The sequence below is a fragment of the Lagopus muta genome, chromosome 24 (genome assembly GCF_023343835.1).
Source record: "Lagopus muta isolate bLagMut1 chromosome 24, bLagMut1 primary, whole genome shotgun sequence".
Lineage (NCBI taxonomy): Eukaryota > Metazoa > Chordata > Aves > Galliformes > Phasianidae > Lagopus > Lagopus muta.
The window spans coordinates 1415726-1438335 of NC_064456.1; the positions used below are offsets into that span (position 1 = coordinate 1415726).

Here is a 22610-nt window from a genome sequence, read left to right on the forward strand (position 1 = left end):
AGTTCAAATCTTCTCTCTGCTACCTATCCCTATTCCTGCCTCCTTCCCTGCTGCTAATTAGCAGTATCTGAGTTAATAAGCTAAAGCTCCTGCTGTGCTTCGGCTCTTGGTGGATCCCAGCAGCGGGGTGGGGGTGTAGGGCAGGAGCTCAGGGGTAGCCCATATCCCCAGCCCTGCCACAGAACGCTTCACACTGCATGTTTTGGTGGCTTTAATGACACATCTGGACGCGCTAGCTGTGCGTGCAACATCTAACAATTCTTGCTTTGACATTGCAGGTCTGTGCTGGCAGGCGTCTGGCTGTGGCTGCAACCAAAGCCAGTCCTTCCCGAGCTGCCCTGCAGGATGGCTTCACTCTGCATGGGAACGTTGGCTTTCTGCAGCTTCCACCTCTGGGCCAGCGGCTCCAAGAAGAAGGAGACAGGAGAGAGCAGAGCACAGGCACCAGCAAAGAGGAACGAGCAGGCGTAAGTCTGCGTGTAGTCATACAGCCACCCTGCAGGAGAGGAGATGGTTATTGAGGCTGTTGGGTTGAAAAACGCTTTGGGGAGATGTGTGGGAAGCAAGGGATGTGTGCTGTCCTTTAAGAATGCCTCAGGTATTTTCTGCAGGTTGCCTTAACCCTTTGTGGCTGTGTGGCTGGCCGGCAGGCAAGGTGTTCTTGGCACCGACATTGCCAGCCCCTTGTAGGGGATGTGAGTTTGCATTGGATTACGTTTAATCCCCAACATTTTGCTTTTTCCTTTTTAACCACAAGGGCCAGAAGTAGCTGCTGCAGCAGATGTGAGGTCCTGCTGGATAATGAGCTGCTTTGCACGTGTTGGGCTTTGCAACATCTGCGCCGCAATCTCCGCGTTCCCCCAGGCATTTTGAGCAGACCCAGTGCAGCAACCTGTCCAAAGTGAGAGATCCCAGACGAGGGGCTGCGAGCAAACTTGCTTAATAGTAGCTTTGCTGGCACTTGAAAGGAAAACCTGAATTCCACAGAGACTCAGGAATCTGCAGAGGGGCAGGTCGCCTTTTAAAGTGACCTTGAAGTGTTTTGTTTGGTTACATCTAGTTTCTGGACCTTCAGATTTGAGTGTGTGTATCATCTATTATCTGGGTCTCTCACTTAATTCTTCCTGCTTGAATCTAAAATATGCAAAGCAATTGGAGCTGCTGCTGCCTGTCATAAACCCTGCAGTATAATCCCAAATCTGGCATCCGGATGTGTGGGGTGGGTGAGCAGCACAGTGACCAGCAGAGCTCAGAGCTGCTGCTCATGTGGAGCAAAATTCCTTGTGTGACATCCATGGATTTACACCACTGACAGCAGCAGCTTGGGATCCAGATAGACCAGAAAACAGCAGCAGCAGAGCCTTGTTCCCAGCATTACCTGTGCAATTGTGGGGAAGGAAGCAGTGCTGCTCAGTATGGGGTGACCAAAGGGGACAGATGCCAACGCTTTCCTTGCTGGCATTTGCAGAGCCATGGAGGGCTTTGGGGAAAGGAGGTCTTGCACAGTGCCCTGTGGGCTCACCAGCTTTCAGTTTCACTTATCCCATGCCTTTGCCAGATCTCAGCTCTGTTGTTTTTGCTTTTTCTCAGGGATACTGCTTGAGCCCAGGAGTGCCTTTCCAGAGGGCAGAGACCAGGGAAGTGCAGTGGGGAGGATGTTCCACGTGCTCCCTGTGTGTTGTGCAGGATGGGCTGTCATCAGAAGTGGGGTCAGCTTCTGCTCTTTGAAGATCTATGGGATGCAGACCAGGGATGCTGACGTTGTCAACCGTACAACGCAGACATCCAGAGCAGAGCATTCCAGCTGTGATAAGCTCTGAATCTTTTTATTATTACTTTTAAAATCTTTGTGATCTTTCTAAATGTGGGATTTCTCTGGTTGTTTTTTAATATACAGAAGCTCTGCTGAAGCCTCAGTGTCCCCTCCTGGCTGGCAGTGCCATGCAGGTGATGCTCTGAGCACAGCACGTCCTCCAGAACCTGTGTGCCTCTCCCTGAGCAAGAAGGGCCAAATCCTGCTGCAGGGAGCTGAGTGCCTGCAACACACAGCAGAGTGGTGGTTCTGCAAGCTGGTTGGGTTGTTGGAATTGCAGAGCTGCTCTGTGAGAGGCCTGGCGCCTCTGGGTTTTGTTTGCTGCACATTTCCTAACAGCAACGCCTAGCACAAAGGCAGCCATGCTGGAGGTGAGAGCATTTCAATCCCTGTGCCAATGCTGCTTTCAGATGACTCCTTCCTCTCCTCCTTTACCTCCCACATATGTTGGAGCTGGAGTTGCTGTGTGCTGCCTGCTGGAATCAGTTTTGTGGTCTTGAATTACATCGTTTGTTTGGTGATGGTTTGTTTTTTTCCCCTTTTGCAGTTTGTTACTGATTTCTCCTCCTCAGGAAATAGGTTGTGCCTTCTCCTTGGCTCTCTTGTAGCTTGCCAAAATGATGTTTGTTCTGCCTTGTTCTGCTGTTCAGGAGTGCAGGAGCACCCAGCTATGAGGAGCCTCAGCCCTGGCTTAAGGGCTTGCAGTTAAACAGATTTGCACGTAAGTCACCTCTTCATTGCACTGTGATCAGGCTTTGCTCTGCTGTGCACAATAAGCATTTATAACCTGTGTCTCCCTCATGTTGTGGCTTCCACTGCAAAAACGATGCAAGCTGGGCTTTTGGGGTCAGCATTTCAGGGAGGTCAGCAGCAGTGGGATGCACTGAAACCCCCAAGGTCTTTCTTAGCACTTCAGTCCTGTTGTGTGTTCTGCAAGGAGCAGCTGCTGTTGGAAACAGGGAGTTAGCAGGTAGTCCCAACTGGTTTTCATGTTTCCTATGGCAGTGTCAGAGCATTGCAGTAGAAAGCATAGGAAGAGAAAACTACAGCAAAAGGAAAACTGTGGTGTGCCACAAACCTGGATCCGAGCTGTGACTCATTTCCCTCTCGCCCTCCTTGCAGTGAGGTGGATCAGTGCGACTCCTTGGCTTTGTTGGGCCTCGATTTATCCCATCTGGATGGAGAAGGCTGATCTCTGTATGGGGCTTCTCACCGAAAGCCTGCTTGCTTTACAAAACCCAGACCCATCCTCGCATCGTCAGGAAGCAGAAGGCTTCCAATTAGCGAAAATAGATTGGAAGCAGAGGGAAAGCATAACCACTGCATGATGCATGGGTGAAGGAGAGCCAACTTACTTAGCTCTTTTCACACCGTATGTTATTCTGTCAGGAAATTTCCTGCGCTGGTTTTGCAGGTATTGCTTTCTGCTGGACGTACATCTTGTATCAGCAGAAGAGATCTTCTCCAGCTTGGGCTATGGATCACTGTGACAGAGTAAAGCATGCTGTCAATGAAACGCTTTAGCCGCTCCAAATTGCATCCATACCCAGAGTTTGGCCAACCTAGAGATACTGATTAGAGAAATCAATCTTTCTCGTGCCTGCAGCATGGCAGGGCTGCTGGAGCTCTGCAGCACGGAGGTGGTGTCACGGAGCACTGATGCAGGGCTGTCTTCCTTCAGTCCCTCTGTATCTGGTTCAGTATTAACAGTGCCCTGATCGTGGTCAAACCCAACGGTAGTGAGGTCGGTGCTGCTGTGCTGTGGGTGCTGAGCTCCTTTCCCATGCAGCTGTCACACTGTACATTCATGAGCAAAACTGTTTCCTGTGCACAAAGCTGACGGTTCTCAAACGTGTTGTGTTTTATCTGCTTGGACAGAAAAGCCATCCGTGGATGTGTACGGGTAGGAGGCTGATCCAGAAGAAGGTTTTACTACTGGATGCTGGTGGTGGGTATGTGAGATGTGAAAGGTTTACATTACCTGCGAGAGGAGGTCCGCCAACAGCTGCTATCCCAGCAAAGAAGGAAGCAAAGCCCAAATAGCTGTGGAGTTTTTGCACGCCGACCAGGTCGACCTGTTGGTGTAAATGCAGGTAAATAGCGGGAGGGTCGCTGGGAAGCACTGCAGACCTTTTGTGGAGAAGTTCATCTCTGGATGCTGTGGGGTTTGGGGAGGACTTTGCACCTCCGGCTCTGACTCAGCCTGGAATCTGCTCGCCTCCCGAAGGTCAGAGCTGAAATTGCAGCGTGCAAAGTGCACTTCTGTCTTCCCACCGTTTGGGTGCATCCTGGGAGTGCAGCCAAGCTGCGAGGATGTTTCCCTATCCAGATCCCACTGTGGCCGTTCTGTGAGTGTCACAGACAGCCCAAGGGTTGGGACCACGTTTACAGCCCTTTGGCTTTGCATTACAGGGTAGTCAGTGAACGGATTCGTTCTGCTTCCTATCAGCTTTTAGAAAGGAGGATGCTGAAGGCAATTCGAGAGGCTCCCAGTGCTGCTGCTGCTTCCCATTGCCAGGGCTGGGCAGACTGGAGCCCTGCCATAGGGATTTGGGGGCAGGTCCCTGTCATTGCAGCCCAAAAGAGCACACTGGGGCTCTTCAGCCTCACAAAAATGTTGTTATGTGTTTTGGAATGCTGTTAGAAATACCATACGTTTCTATTTTGTTCCGTATTATATTCCATTATATATACATATATGTAATTTAAAACTGAAATATCCTCACCAGCACAGGGAGCACCAGAGCCAGGAATCCACCGCAGAAGATGGCGAAGGCCACAGCGTAGGTCATGAGCAGAGGGAAGGTGGTGGCCAGGGGGCAGAGCAGGTTGGTGACACCACAGAGCACCAGGTAAGCTGCGTGGTAATGGTACTTCTTGGTCCAGTTCTGGTCTGCAATCCAGCCTGACAGCAGCTGGCTGCCTGTCTCGGTGATGCCTGCAGGAAGAGCTCACTGAGCCTCAGGGAAAGGTTTCTTACATAGATATCGATCTTTTTCCCAACTTTTGGTGCTTGTTTCCACATTTTTGGATGTGTTTGTTAAAAGATCAGAGCAGTGGGGGCTGTCAGCTCTCAATTAGGGGCGTCAGATTAATTGCTGTGCGCTCCTCCTCGATTCCTTCACAACATTACCTCAATTCTACGCGCTGCACAGCGCGGTGGAAGGAAGATTTATTTTTATACAATAAAATGTTTTATGATGACTGAGGCTGGGGCCGTTTTCTTGCCATGATGTGACTGAGGTGTTTGTGTCGTGTTCTTGGGGGGGTGGAGGGCAGCTTTTTCTTACCTCCCCCCAAGAAGCGAATGTGCCAAATGCCGATGCTCAGATCCAAATTAGTGGTGGCTTCCTTCCCTTCCCTTCCCTTCCCTTCCCTTCCCTTCCCTTCCCTTCCCTTCCCTTCCCTTCCCTTCCCTTCCCTTCCCTTCCCTTCCCTTCCCTTCCCTTCCCTTCCCTTCCCTTCCCTTCCCTTCCCTTCCCTTCCCTTCCCTTCCCTTCCCTTCCCTTCCCTTCCCTTCCCTTCCCTTCCCTTCCCTTCCCTTCCCTTCCCTTCCCTTCCCTTCCCTTCCCTTCCCTCCTCTTATATCCCCTCTCTGTACACTCCGTGGTCAGACTGGAGGTCTTTGAATGCAGAATGCATTTCTGTGGTTTTTGTGGGTCTGAGCAGAGCAGGGACAGCTGGGAGGACAGGGCCCACACCTAGCAGCCTGAAACCTGCATTTGTTCCCTGCAGAAGGGGTGGCTGAGAGAACCACCCACCATCTGAGAGCAGCTCTATCCATGTGCAGCAAGCAATGCTATATATACAGAAGGGAATAAGGGCTGTGAGCTCAGGCTCTTCCGTGAGGATTTATTTTAGAACACATCTTGGGAGCGTTTCTTGGCAAGATGTGTGTTGCATTGCTTGCCTATTTTGCAATTATAAAGGTGGTTAAAAGATTCTCTTGCCTACCGGCCACTGAGATGAAGTAGGAGGCATCCATGCTGCTTATGCCCAACGTCCTGGCTCTGGCTACCAGGTGGATGGTGGGCACGAAGTAGGCCAGGTGGCTGAACAAGAAGGACCAGGTGAAAATGAAGAAGAGGGGATCCTTTAGGGGGGAGAAGTCAATGAGAGGCTGTGGTTTCTCCTCTTTGAGCGCCGGGAGGGAGCTGCAGCTCTTTGTGGCCTCGCTGATGGTTTCAGAGCAGCAGCTGGCAGTGGGGGCTTTCCCTGGTGCTGCTGTGGTTACTGCACCAGTGCTGCAGGGCTCTGTGCTGGGAAGGTCCTGAGTACTGCATGGCTGTGCTGCTCCATCAGTGGCTTCCTCAAGGGCTCCTGCTTCTCCTTTGGGCACTGAGCTCCCGTCCTCATTGCTGGCTGGGGGGCAGGGAGGCAGCTGGGTGGGGACGGGGCGCAGCAGCATGCTGGAAGGCACGAGGTTCAGCATGATGCCACTGAAAACCAGGAGAGTACCTGCAGCGAGGCAAAAGGGGCTTTTTAAAATGCATTTTGCTGGGAGAAAACGGGGGAGAAGGAAGAAAGGATGTAATTTGTTGTGAGTGTGAAGAAGGAGGTAGGGGTGTCGTGCAGGAGCCTTTATTTGGGCTTTTCTAACTGGAAATCCCTTTATAACACGTGCAACAAGTTCAGAGCTTTGCTTGCATTCATTAGAAGTGCTGGACTTAAGGTGATGGAGCACAAGTCGGGCTTTCTGTGTTGACTCTGACATATTTAATGACTTTACTAAGCGTTTAATCATAGAATAACAACAGCTGGAAAAGACCTCCAAGATTATTTAGTCCAACCATCAACCCATCACCACAGGGATGCTCCCAGAGAGGCAACGCCGCTCCTCCTGCCCTCCCACTGAGCTGCATGCAGGGCAGGAGTTGTGCTCACCCTGCCAGCCATAGGTATCGATGAGCAGCTGCGTGAAGGGTGCAGTCAGGAAGGTGAGGCCCATCCCTGAGCGTGCAATGGCATTGGAGAAAGCCAGCCGGGTCCTGCAGCGCTTGGCCGTCATCACTGCTGCTGCCTGGTATAGGCAGCAGAACCCCATGCCTGGGAGCAAACACAAGGGGTCAGTGGCAAGGCTGGGCCATCCTGTGCTTATTTTCTCTATGATGGAGATGAAAGCAGGGTTCTTCTTGCTGGCTGAGAATAGGATTTCATGCACAGTGCGGGTTTTTGACACTGGGTGCTTTTGCTACGAGTTAAATAGGGGAGGGATCACAACGTGTGTTGGATGCAGGGAGGAAAGCAAGGTTGCTTTGATCTGGCTTGTGTTGGATGTGGGATTTTGTGCTCCTGGGTGTGAACATTTGGGGTTTCACGCAGCGTCTTGTAGAAAGGGGCTGGGGATGGCCAAGGGGCAGGGATAGTGGGGACACAGCCTGGGTTAAGGGAGCTGCCACTCACCCAGCAGGAGTCCCATGGAGACACAAAGGAAGGGGACACTGGTGGCCTGTGTGCTGAGCAGGCAGCCCCCACTGACCAGCCCAGCCCCGAGGATGGAGGTCGGCCGCTCACCGATCCGCCTGCAGACCACGGCCACCAGTGGGGCTGCATGGGAAAAGAGGCAGAGCTTGGAGCCCAAAGAGCCCAGATCCCCCTTGACCCCCACCCTTCAGATACTGATCAGATCCCCCTCAGCTTTCTCTTCCCCTGGTGAACAGCCCCAGAGCTTTTCCACATCAGGAGTTGCTCCAGGCCCCACCATCTCTGCAGCCCGGTGCTGGGCTTTTTCCAGCAGTTCTCTGGAGCTGGGGAGCCCAGCACTGCATGCAGCCCTGCAGATGGGAGCCTCTCCAGGGCACAACACAGGGGAGAAGCACCTCACTGCCACTGCTGGCCAGTTGTACCCCAGGGAACCATTGGCTCTGGCCTCATGGGCACGCTGCAGGCTCGTGGTCAACTGTTGACCAACCGTTGGTCAACCAGGACCTCCAGGTCCTTCTCTGCAGAGCTCCTTTCCAGCAGCTCAGCCCCAGCCTGCGCTGATGGATGTGATGTAAAGCAGCTGTAGGTGAGGGACCTGAACCTGCAGCACCCTCAGGTCCCTCTCCTGCAGTGCAGTGCTCACCTCCTAGGAAGCGCAGTGAGGACATGATGGAGCCGATCCAGCTGATCTGCTCTGAGGAGCCCCCCACATCCTCCTGGAAAGCCACGAAGAAAATGCCAAAGGTTTTGAGCATTCCCATCACGAACACATTGACCTGTGTCAGAGCAGGACAGGTGAGGTGCTGCAGGGGATGGATGAGCTCCCTCCTTCTGGGTAATTGCCTTTGGGACAAGTTAAGGAGTGCTGGGGAAATACCAGTGAGGTTCCTGTGACTTGGGGTTGAACCTCACTTGACCCCGTGCAAAACTGGCTTTTCCAGAGCAGCAGAACAAAATGACATCAGAGCTTTGCTTTGCTCTCTGATGAATTAATTTCCGAGCGGGTCTCAGTGGTTGCTCCCTTCCCAAAGGACAAAGGCCAGCTGGTGCCTCCTGGCCCAGGGCTGGGGTTAACCATTGCCAGCTATGGAAGGCAGCATCATGCTCTTTGCTCTGCCTGTCCTCCTGTGGCAAAGCATTCGCTGCCTCTGAGCCTTCCCCTAAATTTTTGCCATTAGTTGGATGGGATCAGGCCATCCTGAAGCTTCCCACATACCCCAAAATTCCAAAGGTGTGGGGTGAATTTGTGCCCTGCTTACCAGGAAGAAGTGCAGCACCGCTGCCCATGCCCACCTTCGGTCCGTGCCTTGGCTCCCATCTGCCTTCACTGCTGGTGGCTCTGGCTTTCCTTCTTTCCTTTCCCCTGGGAGTGAAATTTGGGGTCCATTAACTCCATGCTATTGTGGTTATCTATGAAGCTTCTCCCAGGAGAACCCTTCTGGTCCTTCTATGTGAGGAGATGGGGAGCAGCATGTTGTGCTCCTCTACAGCACGTTTTTAAGGACCGAAAATGCTACCAATCTTTTTGTTCGCTCTCACAGTATCACTGCTTGCACGCAGCTCAGCTTCTTTTCTCCTCCCTAAATTGCTGAAGGCACAGTAATTAAGCACTTTCCCTGCTGCTTTAGAGCACGGGGTTGGGTTGGTTTGTGCTAAAAGCCGGGGGCTCTGTTTGCCCCATCTTTGAGCCCCTGGGGAGGCTTTCCCTGCGCACTTTCTTCCCATCCACCCATCTATCTGTCCCATACATCCAGCAGCAGCAGAGCCAACAAACCCGACCCCTTCCTTACCGCCTTGCTGCTGCATGCTGGCAAACCTTCCCCGAAGCTGCAGAAAGCACACAGGAATCTTCTCGTCATTTGCTCCAGAAATGAAGCCCCCCCTGCTCTGGTTGCCACCCTCTGCCCCCAGCCTGGCCCTGTGTCCGTCTCCGGCAGAGATGACGATCAACACAGAACCGAGGCAGAACTTCTGCTGTGAGCCTTCCTCCTCCCTGCTGCTCCAGGCCTGGAGTCCCTCCCCTTCCCCGTCCGGGGCGATGGCAGAGCAAAATTCCTGCCTGGAGGAAACGGAGCCGCCTGCAGGGATCCGACCGAGTCTCCGTGTCCGGTTGCTGGCACTGATGGATGGAAGCCAAAGCTGTTGGCCCAGCCCAGCCCTGTGGCCCCAGGAGGAGGAGGTGAGCCAGCAGTGCTGAGATGGGGTAATGCTGCGGGGTTGGGGTGGCTGTCTGTCCCCATCCCTGCTTTACTCCCTCTTGCTGTGGGATCCTGGGGCAGAGCTCTGGAATAAACAGGGATTATCATCCTGGGGTAAACAGGACGGCGTGGAGAATCTCCCCCTATGGTTGGGCTTTCAGCACATAAATTGAGCTTTTATGTATGTGGGACAGTGTTTGCAATGTGTGCTACGGGGGCTTGGGGTGCCTGGGGTGCAGGGTGGGAGCATCTGAGGCCAAACCTGTGTTCCAGGTACCCAGCAGCCCTGCTAATGAGGTCCCAGGGCTCGTTAAAGGAGAGCTGAGTGCCCACTTCTGTGCTCACACCCCTTTAACTTTTGCTTTTTGAGGAGCCTGGGGCTCTGTAGGTTCGGGGCTATTTAAAATGGGCATCTGCAAGCTGTTTTGAGATGAGCTTGGAAACTGAGCATTAAAGAAAAGAAAAGGGAGGTAAATAATGGGCACTGTGCAGCAGCGCTCACCTCCCAGAGCAGCCAGGCTGGAGGGAGAGCAGAGCCCCATCCCTGCTGCTGCAGGAGGCATCAGCACCAACCTCACCAGCACTGTGCAGAGCAGCCAGAGCCTGCATCATACAAAACAGTGATGGTGAGACTGGGAACGTCAGCAATGAGTGCAGCAGTAAAGCCTAAGTGTTGTGAATGCAGTTTTACCTCCAACCCTGCCCTAGTTGTTGGCATATGCTCTACTGCATGCCAGCTCCTTCCTGCTCCCTTGTGTTGAAGAAGCATTTGAGCAAAACAGATGCAGGGGAAAAGCCTTTCTATGGGAATGACCCCCTGCCCAATTCCAAATGCTTGAATCTCTAACATGAAGAGAGGATTTGTGAGGATGCATTCAGCATGTTTACAGGTCACAGAAGGAACAGGCAGGGCCACCACATTTAGGTTTGAACTTCAATCCAAAGCATAACAATATGCAAGGACTCTCACAGAAAGCATAACTAGAGGAGGCTAAACATTTCCTAGGAGAAATTCCTAGTGAACTATTCGCACCTCTTCTACCAGAGGAACCTCCAAGTCTTGGTGCACTGTTCCCTTTCTCTACAGCAATGCTAATGAAGAACAGAGTGGGAGAAGTCACCTCATTTGGCTTCAGGGAAAGCAATAGGCAACATTTTTTGCATTGGAATCAAGGAGAAGCAAAGGTTTTCACAGGTCATTTATTGATTTCTCCAACAAATAAGGCCACATGCACGCACACACACACACACCTTGTAGTATCTATCATTACACGAGCTTGGTGAGTGACTCACATTTCATCTTTAACAGCACGACTGCTAAAATGTGAGCTGGAAACCCTGATAGATGCATAGGAGCTGGTAAGTAGAGAGGGAGAGCCTTCAGCCCAGATTTGGTACTAGAAGCATGTTCTGCATTGGAACAGCCGAGGACAGAGGTTGTCCAGTGAGGAGGAGCTGGTCTGGAGCAGAGAGTGGAGCAGCAGGATGCCAGGGTCAGGATGCCAGCTTGTGCACTGCTACGGTGATGCTGTCATGCTTCTGGATCATGATATTCCTAGAAGGAAAGTGCTGTTTGAGGCAGGTGAGAAGCCAGCTGGGAAAGCAGGAGCTGACTTGGCTGGGAAACCAGATGGACAGCTCTGTGCCAGACCTGTCAGTTCTTAGATCTCTTCACCATACCCACAAAGGGGTCTGAAGAAGCCCTGCTAACCACAATGACACTGCAGCATGGGCTAAATAATGCACATGGATCCCAAAAGCAAAAGAAATATAGTGCTGCAGCAACCACCAACCCCTAAAAGGCTTCCAGCTGCTTCTGCACTTCCCACAACCCAAAGCCCCATGAATCTGACTGCTTTCCATACCCCATTAGTGACCGCCCTCCCAGCACAGCTTCAGCAATGGGGCTTCCTCCTTAAATAGAATAGAACAGCTGCTCTGGAGATTTAGGGTGGGGAGGAAAGGAGAGCACAGGGAAGAGCAGCACCCTTGGGCTGGATGCTCACCCGCTATCTGACTCCAGGCACACCACAGGCGTGTCGGTTGGGTCGGAGGTGAGCTTGGCTGCCTGCTGGGCGAGCACAGAGATGACTCCAGCATGTTCATCTGAGAGCGTTCCTCGGCCTGCAAGAGGGGAGATGTGAGCTGAACCCATGCATACTGTGATGAGAGGCAGCTCCCCATCCCTGTTTCCTCAGGGCTGTGAGCTGACATAGTGATCCCCAGATCAAAGAATCATTCGAGTCAGAAGTGAGATGTAAAGGCCATCAGTCCAACCCCCCTGCAATGAACAGGGACACCCACAGCTCCATCAGCTGCTCAGAGCCCCATCCCCCTGACTTCCAGTGTTTCCAGGGACAGGGCACCCACATCTCTGGGCAACTTATGCCAGTGCTTCACTTCTCTGATTTTTATTGTAAAAATCTTGTACCTTATACCCAACCTAGATCTTCCTCCTTTTAGTCTGAAACCAACTCCCCTTGTCACAGATACAGTTAAAAAGCCTTTCTCCTTCTTTCTCATAGCCCCCCTTTAGTCACTTTCTGGGCTATGAGAGCACACAACTGGCTCATGTCCAGCTGCCACCCACCACTGCCCCCAGGTCCCCATCAGCAGGGCTGTGCTCAACCTCAAATCCCCCACCTTGTACTGATAGCAGGGCTTGCCACGACCCAGCTGCAGAGCTGCTGCTTGGAGTTGTCACCTCTCATGAGGTTCTCCTGGGCCCACTGTTCAGCCTGCCCAGGTCTCTCTGGAAGGCATCTCAGCCCATAGGTGTATAAACTACAGCCCTCAAACCACCACCAAAACAAACCAAAAAACAAACAACCAAACCTCATTTAAAGCAATAGGAAAAGCAGGCTGGAGTTTAGAACCATACAATATCCCAAGCTGGAAGGGGGCCACGAGGATTATCCAGGTCAAACTCCCGGCTCCACCCGGCACCACCTGAACACGGTGTCTGACAGCGGTGTAACCCGTGGGACTGACCAGAGGCGCGGGGGGTCCCTGGGGGCAATGTGAAGGACCCTGGGGGCAACGTGGGGGTCCCTGGGGGCTCTGTAGGAATCTCCAGGCCCATCCCCGAGCGCAGGCCCGGCCCTGCGGCGTTCCGGTACTCACATCCCAGGTTGAGGCCCTGCGAGTCGGTGCAGAGGACGCCCACCACGGCCGGGCTCTTCATGCTGCGGGAGAAGCGGCAGTGAGAGGCGGTCAGCCCCGCACTCCGCCCGGCCCCTCCCAACCCCCGGCCCGCCCTAGGCCGCGGCTCGCTCGCTCTCCCGCTCTCCCTCCTCTCGACCCCCCTCGGCCCAGCCGTCCCCATCTCCCCCATACGTGTCCTCCAGGTGCTGCTCCAGGGTCCCCTCCATGCCGCCGTTCCCCGCACCCCCACTTCCGCCCTTTTAGGAGGCTCCTGGCAGCTGCGTCGGTCACGTGACTCGCGCGTACGGCGGCTCCGCGGGGCCAAAAAGCGAATCCCGCGCACGGGAACCTCCCCGCTCAGCACCGTTTTGTTGCTCCCTCAGCCTTCTCTTGTTCAGGCGAACAGCCCCACTGCTTTCTGCCTTTCCCCATCAGGCGATGATCCAGGCCCCACCATCTCTGCAGCCCACCCCGTCTCCTTTGAACTGGGGAACCCAGCACTGGGCGCAGTGCTCCAGATGGAGCCCCTCCAGGGCAGGGTGCAAGAGAGGAGCACCTCTCTCATCCCATTGGCCATGCTTTTTGTAACACACCTCAGGGTACCATTGGCCTTCTTGGTCACAGAGGCACGACTGGCTTATGGTCAACTGTTGGTCAAGAGTTGGTCAACCATTGGTCAACCATTAGCCAACCACTTAGTCAGCTGTTGGTCAACCATTAGTCAACCATTAGTCAACATTGGTCAACCATTAGTCAACCAGTGGTCAACTAGGACCTACAGGTACTTCTATTCGGAGCTCCTTTCCAGTAGGACCACTAAGTCCAACCCACTCCACCCAACCCCTATGGTTTTGGGTGCCCCTGCAGCTCAGGGCTGTGCCCACTGCCCTGGGGAACTGTGCCATGCTCACCACCCTAACATCTTTTCCTAACACGCAGCCTGTCCTTCCCTTGACATAGCTCCGTACCTTTCCTTGTCCCCATCGAGTTGTGAGGGCCCCACACCCACTCCCACAGAGGACATGGGGCTGTAGTGGGGTGTCACAGCCATTCTTGCCCTGCTCTCCACGTGCAGGAGGTGATTGATGGCAGAGCCTGGCGACGCGGCACTGAGCTGGCTGAAACGCATCCAGCTCACGCCTGGCAATGGATCTCAGCATGTCAGGCTGGAAAATTAAAATATTATTGATGGGGAAAGTGAAGTGCAGTGGTGATTTTTCTTAGTTTTATTTATCTTTTAATTTTTTCCCTCCTTGATTGAGCTGGGAGTCGTCACTAGTCAGTCCAATCCCACTGCATCCCCCTGTGCTGGGTGTCCTGCCCGGCCCAGAGCCCTATTTTTGGGTTATTTTCACACTCCTAGGGGAGAGACACAGGATAAAAGGTACAGCTGTGCCCTTCCCCACAGGGACCCCCAAAATCACAGCTCATTGTCCATTCCCTGCAGCAAAGCTTTAGAACTTCTGGAGGAGGAATTTCTGAGGACTGGGAGAAATTAATTCAAGACCAGGTGGAGACTTCAGCAAAGCAGGAGAACAGCTGCCACTTCAAAAGGAATGCTGGTCTTTGGAGGGGGAAATGGCCAGGCTATTTATAGGCAATTAACTAGACAATTTAACGCTGGACTGATGCTATGCAAGAGAAATTCTGCTGGCAGTGACAGCAGGGAGCAAAGCTGTACTGCTGTTTGGCAGCCTGGACTCCAGGGGAATGGTACCTCAAAGTCCAGGGCTGGAGAAATTCCACTCACCGGGTCAAAATCATGAATACTCCATCAATTAGGGAGAAAATAAAATAGAGATTTCCTTGCAGGCGTTGTGTAAAGGAGCATCGCCACCTCCTGGGCACGCATGGCTCTGGGCAGTGGGAATGAGTTGGTCCTGGCCAAACCCAAGCCATGGGAGCCCAGGGCAAGCAACGGCCATGGCTGTGCATTTACATGGATTCACAAAGCTTCCTCTGTCCCTCACACCCTCCCACGATGTATAAATAAAAGCAGATGCTGACGGTTCATCCTTTCCTGTTTTTAAGCCTCTCCAGCAATCCCTGCTCTTGTTTCCATGTGTTCCCCACAGATGCTGCAGGTCGGACCTATGGGGGCACACCTTCAGGATGTCCCACATCCTATGAACCCCAAATCAGGACATTTACACACTGTGTTCACATACAAACGTGCTCTCATTCCCAAACAATATATTTGCTCCTTATTTCATTCTCCACAACCCAGTTTGTCTTTCTATGGGAGGGGCCACGCCATTGCATTTTGTGCTTTACCATCCAGGACGGACCTTTCTTTCCATTTTCTTTTAGCTCCATAACTGCAAATTCTTGAGTTGATTCTCAGCTCCACCTGTCAGGGATAAATATGCACATGCCTGGGAAATCCAGCTGTGTTAGCTGAGCTGAGCAATAACCCAGGGAAATGGATGGGGGCGGGATGGCTGCTCTGTGAGCATTCCACCCCCCTTCCTCGGTGGGAAAAGAATATTTCTTGCCTACTATTAGCGATGCAGGTCTCATCTGCTTGCTCTGAGCTCGTCGGGAGGGGAAAAAAACCCAACAAGCCAGCCAGGCTGGAGGGGAGGGCAGGGGGTATATATATATATAGGTATATAGGGGCGCGGGCAATGCGGGCAGACGGCACCATGCGACGGCTGCTGCAGACCCTCTGCCTGCTGCTGCTGCTGCCCTCACACCATGGAGCTGTCATCACAGGGGTAAGTGCAGCCTCAGCACACTGGCACTCAGCATTTTGGGTCATTTTATGGGTTTTTTTCAGGGGGGAAATAGGGCACCAGTGGTGCTCAGCTGCTTCTCTTGCTCTCTGGAGTGCGTTGGTGTTTGATTTGTGTTGGGTACCGCTGTGTTTTGCTTCATCTGTGCAAAGGGGGGGCTGAATTTGCTGCCCTGAGCTCAGCATGCTTTGAACTTGCCCTACAATCTCCCACCTGCACGGTGCAAAGTCACGTTTGGTGCGAACCCAACTGCCTGCCTCTCCCACCCTCCCTGTTTGCGCTGAGAAGACAAACACGAGGTGCTTGAACTCCTTTCCCTGTTTGCTTTGGGTCATTTTCTGCTTGGTTTTGCAATGTGTTGGTGCTGTTCCCTATCAATCCTGTTCCTTCTTCTCGTGCTGCTCTGAGCACACGTGAGTGTGAAGTCATCCCACAGGAGTGCAGCTTCTCCCTCTGTTTCACCTCTAAGCATTGGACCCATGCAGGGAAATGGGTTTTTTTTTCCAACTGGGGAGAAAGAAAGCTTGATGGGGAGAATGATCCTGAATTAGGCTGGGAGCAGGGCAAGGGCAGCCAAGCTGTGGTCTGTCATTCGTTTTTAGCATTATTTGGGGGCTAAGAGGGTTTTTGGGTGCTTGGGGAGAACTGGGTTGCTTTTGGGGTTTGAGCTGCAAGCTTCTCCCCTACGCATCGCTCCTTTTCTGCAAGCACGCTGGACCTTCATCCTGCAAACCACCCCAAATCCAGGCTGTGCCACAAACCTCCCATCCCACCCCAGAAAGGATGAGCTGTGAGCATCCCTTACCTTCCTTGGCTGCTCCCTCTGGCCTAGAGGGGGTGAACAGGGCTGTGTGGGGCAGGCAGGTTGACCCCATTGCCTTTCCCCAGGCCTGCGAGCGAGACCCACAGTGCGGCAGTGGGACGTGCTGTGCTGTCAGCCTCTGGCTGCGGGGTCTGAGGATGTGCACCCCGCTGGGGCAGGAGGGGGACGAGTGCCATCCCTTCAGCCACAAGGTACCTGGGGGTCCCGAGGGTGGGGGTCCAAGCACTGGGTGGGAAAATGAGCTCAGTGCATAGGAGGGAATCTCAGTGCATCCTGTGGCGTGGAGAGGGGATGGGACAGGTTTGGGATGAAGCTGTGGGCATCGCTATGGGGGTCTGCAGGGAGGCACGCTGTCATTTCATCCCTGTTCATGCCTGTCCCCACCGCCCTAAACCCGTACGGTGCCTTGGGAGCAGGGGCTGAGCAGCCCGACACATTCATTTAAAGCAAACTGCTCCGAATTGATTTGTAAATGCGCTGCCAAGCGGGGAGACGCCTCGTTAATACCTCAGAGCCGCCTGAGCGCTGCGCTCTCCATCCGACGAGAAGCCCCGACGTGTTCGGATTATCCCAAACTGCCATCCCTCTTCCAACTGCAGACACCCGGCCCCCGGGGGGCTCCTTCTCTGTGCCCACAGATCGATTGTGCGCGGTGGGGACAAAGATTTAATGATCCCATTCCTTCTTCTGAGGAGGGAACAAAAGCGGAGGGATCAGAAATTCATTTCAGAGGTATTGCCACGAAACAGCTGAGAAGAAGCAGAGGCAAATTCCCAGGGCTTTGGTCCTGCCTGATTGTTTTTCACTCGCTTGCAGCCCGAGGGCTGGCGCGGGGTCAGGGTTGGGTCAGGGTGTAGGTTTGGATTAGGCTTAGGGTTCAGTCGGGGTTGCGTTCAGGATTTGGGTTAAGGTTAAGGTTGGGTTGGGGTTTCTGCATTCTGTCTCGCGTTTCTCTCTGCAGGTCCCATTCCTGGGGAAGCGCCAGCATCACACCTGCCCCTGTTTGCCCAACTTCAGCTGCTCCAGGTTCCTCGATGGCCGCTATCGCTGCTCGCTCAACTTCAAGAACTTCGACTTCTAGGTGATGGAGCTGCGAGTTTCATCCCAGCCTGCAGCTCCCAGCGCCCATTTCTCACCCCTCTCTTTGCTCAGTGCACTGTATCCCCCCCCCCCCCCCCCCCCCCCCCAGACAACCCTACAAGCACTTTTCCGAGCATTGCTACAAGCCATGTGCATGGGGAAACTGAGGCACGGCCAAGCAAAGCTGCTCTGGCACATTGCTTAGCAAAGCTGTGCCCCCAGGGCAGATGGAGAACAGCAAATCTCTTTGACCTCCAAAATCCCTTTCATGGAGCATAGCCTGCATGCAGTGGATGCTGTCAGCCAGATTTCCTCCATCCTTTCTTTTCCTGATGAAATTTGGGAGGAGTGAACTTTCTCATCCAACCTGCAATGAAGAGAAACATCTACCAATTAGCTCGGCTAATTAGGGGTTGGGTTTTCCCAGGTGTTCAAGCTCTGGTGCAAAGCATCATGCGATGCCATGTGTTTATTTGGAGGGGGGGGTGGATCTGCTGCCCAATGGGGGTCTATGGGATGTGAGGAGTTTTCTACGTCAGCTTCTATTTCTGGTGGTCAAATTTGAGAGGACAACGCATCCCTTAAAGCAGCAGCAGTGCTTGAAGGCAAAGCTGGTCGTGGGGCATGGAAGTGCTCTGCCCCCCCCCCCCCCCCCCCTCTTCTTTTAGGTGCATTATTACCAGGTTTGGTGCTATTCTAGTAACTGTTTCTGTTTCTAAGGATGCCCATTGGATGGCTGTGGCAGACGCTGTGTTGATGGAGAATGTAAAATCAACAAGACTGGGAGAAAGCTTCCCCACCCTTTTGTCTCCCCCAGTGAAATGTTGTATTTGGGGTGAAAATAAAACATTGCAATGCCTGGGTTGATTTTATTTCGTTGTGTGGTTTGTTGTTGTTGTTTTTAATCTGCATCAAAATAAATCCTTATCTCCATGAGCAGCTTGGCTAAGAAACAAACCTCGTGTATCTCGTTGGTTTGGAGGGGATCAGATATAAGGAGAAAGTCCTTCACTCGGGGGGTGATGACGGGGATGGGAAGATGGGAATGGGCCTTCCTTTGTCCTGGTGGGACTGAGCAGATGGGAATGGGCTTTCCTGGAGGTGTCCATGGCTGGGTTGGATTGGGCCCCGGGCAACCTGTTCTAATGCCTGGTTTACTGGTTGGCAGCTCTTTCAATGGCTGGTGCTTGGAACTAGAAGGTCTTTGAAGTCCCTTCCAGCCCTACTATTATATGATTCTGTGATTCCTTGTGTCCTGGTGGGTCTGATCTGATGGGAATGGGCATTGCTTGTGTTGGAGGGGGATGCTGGATGCAACCCTGCATCATGCACATGTTGCTGGTTCATCCAGCCCTGCCTGTTCCCACCTCTGTCCAAATCAACAGAAAAATTCCAGCTGCTTCCCATTACGCAGGTGAAGAAATCATCATGAATCCCTGCTTTACCCAATGCCAAGATTGGGGCCCATTGCAGAAAGCTGCTCACCTTGCAGCGGGGGGGACGTGCAGCATCACTTCAAGGCCAAACAGTGGAAACTGCGATAGGGGACTCAAACAACAGAGACAAAAGGGGTCTGTCAGCTTTGCTCCGCTATCATCAGAGAAACCCAACCCCTACTGTGATGCTGGTGGCTGCCTCTGGCTTTTGGGACCTGGGGGGGCTCAAACAGGAGCTGATAGGGGGCTCCTTACATCCCCCTGCCCCAGCCAAGCCCCCAGTGAGCAGTGCAAGCTGATGCCTGTTGCAATTAGCAGCGCTGCTGATAGCAAGGTGCTCATTAAGGTGTTTAATCTTGGGTTAATGGTCTCCATATCGCTGGGCACACAGCGCATGGAGAGGGGTCGGCATGCTGCGGGGGTCACCTTCCCCATGGGCTGTTTGCATCCCACTTAACTAATTGGTTTTGCAGATAACGGCAGGCCAGGACGTGCAGGCAGCCCTCAGACCCATGTCCCCACACTGAGGGGCCCCCTTCCCCATTCCAACCTGGGACAGACCCTCTGTAGTTGGGGGGGGGGGGAGTTTGCACAAAGCTGGGGTCCCAGTGCTGCGTGTGCTTCAGATACCCAAATGGAAAGCGACTCCAAAATTTGGTGCCCACAGTCTGGTGGGGATGAAGGATTTGGGGTGTTAAAGGATGGGGGCAGAGCGGGAGCACCTTGCTGTCCCCACGCCCCTGGTGACGTGTGGAAGTAGGGTGTTGTTTGCCATGGGTGCCAGCACCTGGGTGTCACCGGGGTACCTTGGCCGGGTGCCCACAGGTGGGGACGGCTCCGAGCCTGCCCTTGGCCCCACAGCTGGGGAGGACTGGGGTTATTTAAGCCACGGGGCATTTCTCCTCGCAACCCTGCATCCTTGGCACAATGCAATTCCTGGTGCTCCTGTGTGTGGTCCTTGCTCTCTCCGACGGCATCACCAGGTGAGTCCCTGCAGCATCGCTCTGCACTGATACCGGCACTGCTGGATGCTGCTGCAAGCAGCCAGCTCCTGGCTCACTCTGTTTTTCTTTTTCCAGGCTGCCCTTGGAGAGGGGGAAGAAGCTGAGAGAGATCCTTCGGGAGAAGGGTTTGCTGCACCGCTTCCTCCAGCATCACCACTACGACGTCGGCACCAAATTCCCACATGCTTTTCCTGATGTTCTCACTGTGGTCACCGAGCCCCTGCTGAACACCCTGGACGTGAGTGCTGGCTTTGACCCACGGCAGGGAAGCCCAGGGGTGGTTTGTGGCACGCTCATCCCTGTGACTGTGCCATGCATGGACCAAATCCTGAAGGGTTTCTCCCAAAAGTTGATGTCTTTCACCTCTTCCCATCCAGCAGCTGTGCTGCAAGCTGAGTGTTCCCATGCATGCACAGAAGGCTGCGAGCCTGGGGCAGATCCATGGCCAATTTATGCCCTAAAAGCATCTCTTGATCCTGTCCCATAGATGGAATACTATGGGACCATCTCCATTGGCACCCCACCGCAGGACTTCACTGTGGTCTTCGACACCGGCTCCTCCAACCTCTGGGTTCCCTCTGTCTCCTGCACCAGCCCAGCTTGCCGTAAGTAACAGTGGGCAGGACTCCCTATTTTGGCAGGGCAACACGTCCTGGGCTTACAGCTGCAGGATCAACCCAGATTTTTGGGGTGATGCTGCTCACAGATTGGAGGGCAGCAGAGTGAGACTCTGGGTCCCGTTGGATCGACCCAACATGCTGACGGGATGTTTGGGGTGTAGGAGCTGCTGCTCCATGGGGTTCTACTCCATAGGGCTGTGTGTGTTGCCTCAGTTTCCCTATCTACCTCAAAGGAGTGATGGGTTATCCTACAGATCCCTGGCATTAGGATGCTGTAGGGATGTATAGCAAATGTTCACAGCTAAATTGTTCCTGCAGCAGGGTAATAAATGGCAGGTCTAAACAGCAATTCAGCAGGGTTCCGACTCCCACGCTATCCTTATGGCTCAGCCTTGCTGAAAATCTTCATTTGTGGTTTCCCACTTACCTTCTAGAAAGCCATCAGATGTTTAACCCATCGCAGTCCTCCACCTACAAAAGCACGGGGCAGAACCTGTCCATTCACTATGGCACTGGTGACATGGAGGGCACCGTGGGCTGCGACACCGTCACTGTGAGTGTCACGATGGCATCTCAGTGGCTTCTTCTGTGCCTTCTGCACCCAATTCCCACCTGCGTTGCAATGTCCCAGAGCTAACAGTGTTGTCCCCGTCCCTAGGTTGCATCACTGATGGACACCAACCAGCTCTTTGGCTTGAGTACCTCCGAGCCTGGCCAATTCTTTCTCCATGTCAAATTTGATGGGATCTTGGGCTTGGGCTACCCAAGTTTAGCTGCTGATGGGATCACTCCAGTCTTTGATAACATGGTGAATGAGAGCTTGCTGGAGCAGAACCTCTTCTCAGTCTATCTATCCCGGTAAGAAGCGTCAGTCCTGAGGGCTGGGGGAGGCAGTGAGTGGGTTTGGTTCAGATCATTGCACTTGCTGGGCATCCCAGCTCCTCCACTGCCACTGATGCTGTCTGGCTGCTGTCTGTGTGTTGTGATGGATGGGGACAGGGGAGCACGCTGCTGTTGTGCCACGGCCCTGCTGGTGCCCAGCAATGAGAATGTGATCGTGGTGTCACAGACAGCATCTGATCCACGGCACTCACAGCCCCTTGTTTTAAGGTGGCAGCCCTGGCAAACCCTTTGGTGTTTTTCTTTCATGTGTCATCCAGCGAGACAATGGGGAGCATGGTCATCTTTGGGGGAATTGATGATTCCTATTTCACTGGCTCCATCAACTGGATTCCTGTCTCTTACCAAGGTTACTGGCAGATCTCCATGGACAGGTAATGAAATGACTGCTGATTTATGTTCATTTCTAACCGTTGTTTCTCAAGAGAGCCATGAACCTCGTAGGCTTTCTGCTGGCTTAACACATCACGGTGCAGGAGGCCAAGGGACCAAACCCCAACATGATTTGGTGATTCCCTGATGTGGGGATGCTTCTCCTCCACTGGTTCTTCTCTTGCACTAAGCCCGTTCCCTTGGGGCTGTGTTTGAAAGCATCACCAGGATGCAAGGCCTTGCCTCTTCTTCCTTCCCTCCTGCCAGCATCATCGTGAACAAGCAGGAGATTGCGTGCAGCAGTGGCTGCCAAGCCATCATTGACACTGGCACATCCCTTGTGGCTGGGCCGGCCTCAGACATTGATGACATCCAAAGTGCAGTCGGGGCCAATCAGAACTTGTATGGAGAGGTAAGAATCTCCACGTCCTCCTCTGTTAGTGCTCCATGCAGCCTGGCACACACCTGGCTTCATGCCTGCTTCCACACACAGATGCACCATATCTGCAGCAAACCATCCCTGCTGCCCCAGTCCTCCCCAGGACTCTCCCAGTCTCCAGTTTACACCAACCAAATCAAATCCCCCCCCATTTTGCCCCATCAACGTGTTGCCTCTCACCTAAAAGCCTCTTTGCTCTGCCCTCCGCAGTACAGCGTGAACTGCAGCCATGTCCTTGCCATGCCTGATGTTGTCTTTGTCATCGGTGGCATTCAGTATCCTGTGCCTGCCTTGGCTTACACTGAGCAGGTAAGGAGGAACCATGGCAACAAAGCCAGTCTCCATGTCCTTTTGCTTTCTCCAGTGGCTCTCACGGCTTTGGCTTCTCCATGAGAGATGGTCATGAGCCTGGAGAGCAACCCAACAAAAAAGCTGCTAACCCACCTTTTCCCCATTTGCCTCCTCTGTCTCAAATGCAGAATGACCAAGGAACCTGCATGAGCAGCTTCCAGAATAGCTCTGCAGACCTCTGGATCTTGGGAGATGTCTTCATCAGAGTGTACTACAGCATCTTTGACCGGGCCAACAACCGCGTCGGACTGGCCAAGGCTATTTAGATCTA

General features: G+C 53.3%; 4 protein-coding genes across 10 annotated transcripts; 2 read left to right on the top strand and 2 right to left on the bottom strand.

Annotated features, from left to right (window-relative positions):
* Positions 1-194: 194 nt before the first annotated feature.
* Positions 195-9364, bottom strand: SLC16A4 (solute carrier family 16 member 4). Of its 7 annotated transcripts, XM_048925954.1 has the most exons (10): positions 9028-9364; positions 8497-8600; positions 7881-8013; positions 7217-7360; positions 6698-6859; positions 5768-6271; positions 4540-4751; positions 3795-3888; positions 3169-3297; positions 2532-2987 (listed from the first exon to the last, which is right to left on the bottom strand). In XM_048925954.1, exons 1-9 carry the CDS (start codon positions 9041-9043, stop codon positions 3191-3193), a joined length of 1476 nt encoding a protein of 491 aa, XP_048781911.1. In that variant the 5' UTR covers positions 9044-9364; the 3' UTR covers positions 2532-2987; positions 3169-3190. The 7 variants fall into 7 exon arrangements, with proteins under 7 accessions (XP_048781909.1, XP_048781908.1, XP_048781913.1 ...); XM_048925952.1 differs by lacking the exons at positions 2532-2987; positions 3169-3297 and adding an exon at positions 195-496 and having other exon boundaries at positions 7881-7953; XM_048925951.1 differs by lacking the exons at positions 2532-2987; positions 3169-3297 and adding an exon at positions 195-496.
* Positions 9108-18089, top strand: PROK1 (prokineticin 1). The gene is made up of 4 exons (XM_048925958.1): positions 9108-9416; positions 16203-16328; positions 17099-17218; positions 17938-18089. The coding sequence occupies exons 1-3, from the start codon at positions 9108-9110 to the stop codon at positions 17216-17218; spliced, it is 555 nt and encodes a 184-aa protein (XP_048781915.1). The 3' UTR covers positions 17938-18089.
* LAMTOR5 (late endosomal/lysosomal adaptor, MAPK and MTOR activator 5) lies at positions 10617-12901 on the bottom strand. The gene is made up of 4 exons (XM_048925960.1): positions 12772-12901; positions 12559-12620; positions 11442-11559; positions 10617-10990 (listed from the first exon to the last, which is right to left on the bottom strand). The coding sequence occupies exons 1-4, from the start codon at positions 12804-12806 to the stop codon at positions 10930-10932; spliced, it is 276 nt and encodes a 91-aa protein (XP_048781917.1). The 5' UTR covers positions 12807-12901; the 3' UTR covers positions 10617-10929.
* Positions 18090-19580: 1491 nt separating the features above from the next.
* On the top strand, positions 19581-22605 carry LOC125684196 (embryonic pepsinogen). The gene is made up of 9 exons (XM_048926145.1): positions 19581-19636; positions 19733-19895; positions 20145-20262; positions 20712-20830; positions 20936-21135; positions 21438-21551; positions 21817-21961; positions 22199-22297; positions 22468-22605. Exons 1-9 carry the CDS (start codon positions 19581-19583, stop codon positions 22603-22605), a joined length of 1152 nt encoding a protein of 383 aa, XP_048782102.1.
* Positions 22606-22610: the final 5 nt, after the last annotated feature.

Excerpts from the sequence above, each read along its gene's own strand:
- SLC16A4 (XM_048925957.1), bottom strand. The coding sequence starts at position 8,555 with ATGGGAGCCAAGGCACGGACCGAAGGTGGGCATGGGCAGCGGTGCTGC. Across the intron at positions 8,126-8,496 it reads CGGTGCTGCACTTCTTCCTG|GAACCTCACTGGTATTTCCC; the intron begins GTAAGCAGGGCA and ends CCCAAGTCACAG. Across the intron at positions 6,860-7,216 it reads CTCCATGGGACTCCTGCTGG|GCATGGGGTTCTGCTGCCTA; the intron begins GTGAGTGGCAGC and ends GTTTGCTCCCAG.
- PROK1 (XM_048925958.1), top strand. The coding sequence starts at position 9,108 with ATGAAGCCCCCCCTGCTCTGGTTGCCACCCTCTGCCCCCAGCCTGGCC. Across the intron at positions 9,417-16,202 it reads TGTGGCCCCAGGAGGAGGAG|GCCTGCGAGCGAGACCCACA; the intron begins GTGAGCCAGCAG and ends GCCTTTCCCCAG. Across the intron at positions 16,329-17,098 it reads GCCATCCCTTCAGCCACAAG|GTCCCATTCCTGGGGAAGCG; the intron begins GTACCTGGGGGT and ends TTCTCTCTGCAG.
- LAMTOR5 (XM_048925960.1), bottom strand. The coding sequence starts at position 12,806 with ATGGAGGGGACCCTGGAGCAGCACCTGGAGGACAC. Across the intron at positions 11,560-12,558 it reads GCAGGGCCTCAACCTGGGAT|GCCGAGGAACGCTCTCAGAT; the intron begins GTGAGTACCGGA and ends CCCCTCTTGCAG. Across the intron at positions 10,991-11,441 it reads TGCCTGGAGTCAGATAGCGG|GAATATCATGATCCAGAAGC; the intron begins GTGAGCATCCAG and ends CTTTCCTTCTAG.
- LOC125684196 (XM_048926145.1), top strand. The coding sequence starts at position 19,581 with ATGCAATTCCTGGTGCTCCTGTGTGTGGTCCTTGCTCTCTCCGACGGC. Across the intron at positions 21,136-21,437 it reads TTCTCAGTCTATCTATCCCG|CGAGACAATGGGGAGCATGG; the intron begins GTAAGAAGCGTC and ends TGTGTCATCCAG. Across the intron at positions 22,298-22,467 it reads CCTTGGCTTACACTGAGCAG|AATGACCAAGGAACCTGCAT; the intron begins GTAAGGAGGAAC and ends TCTCAAATGCAG.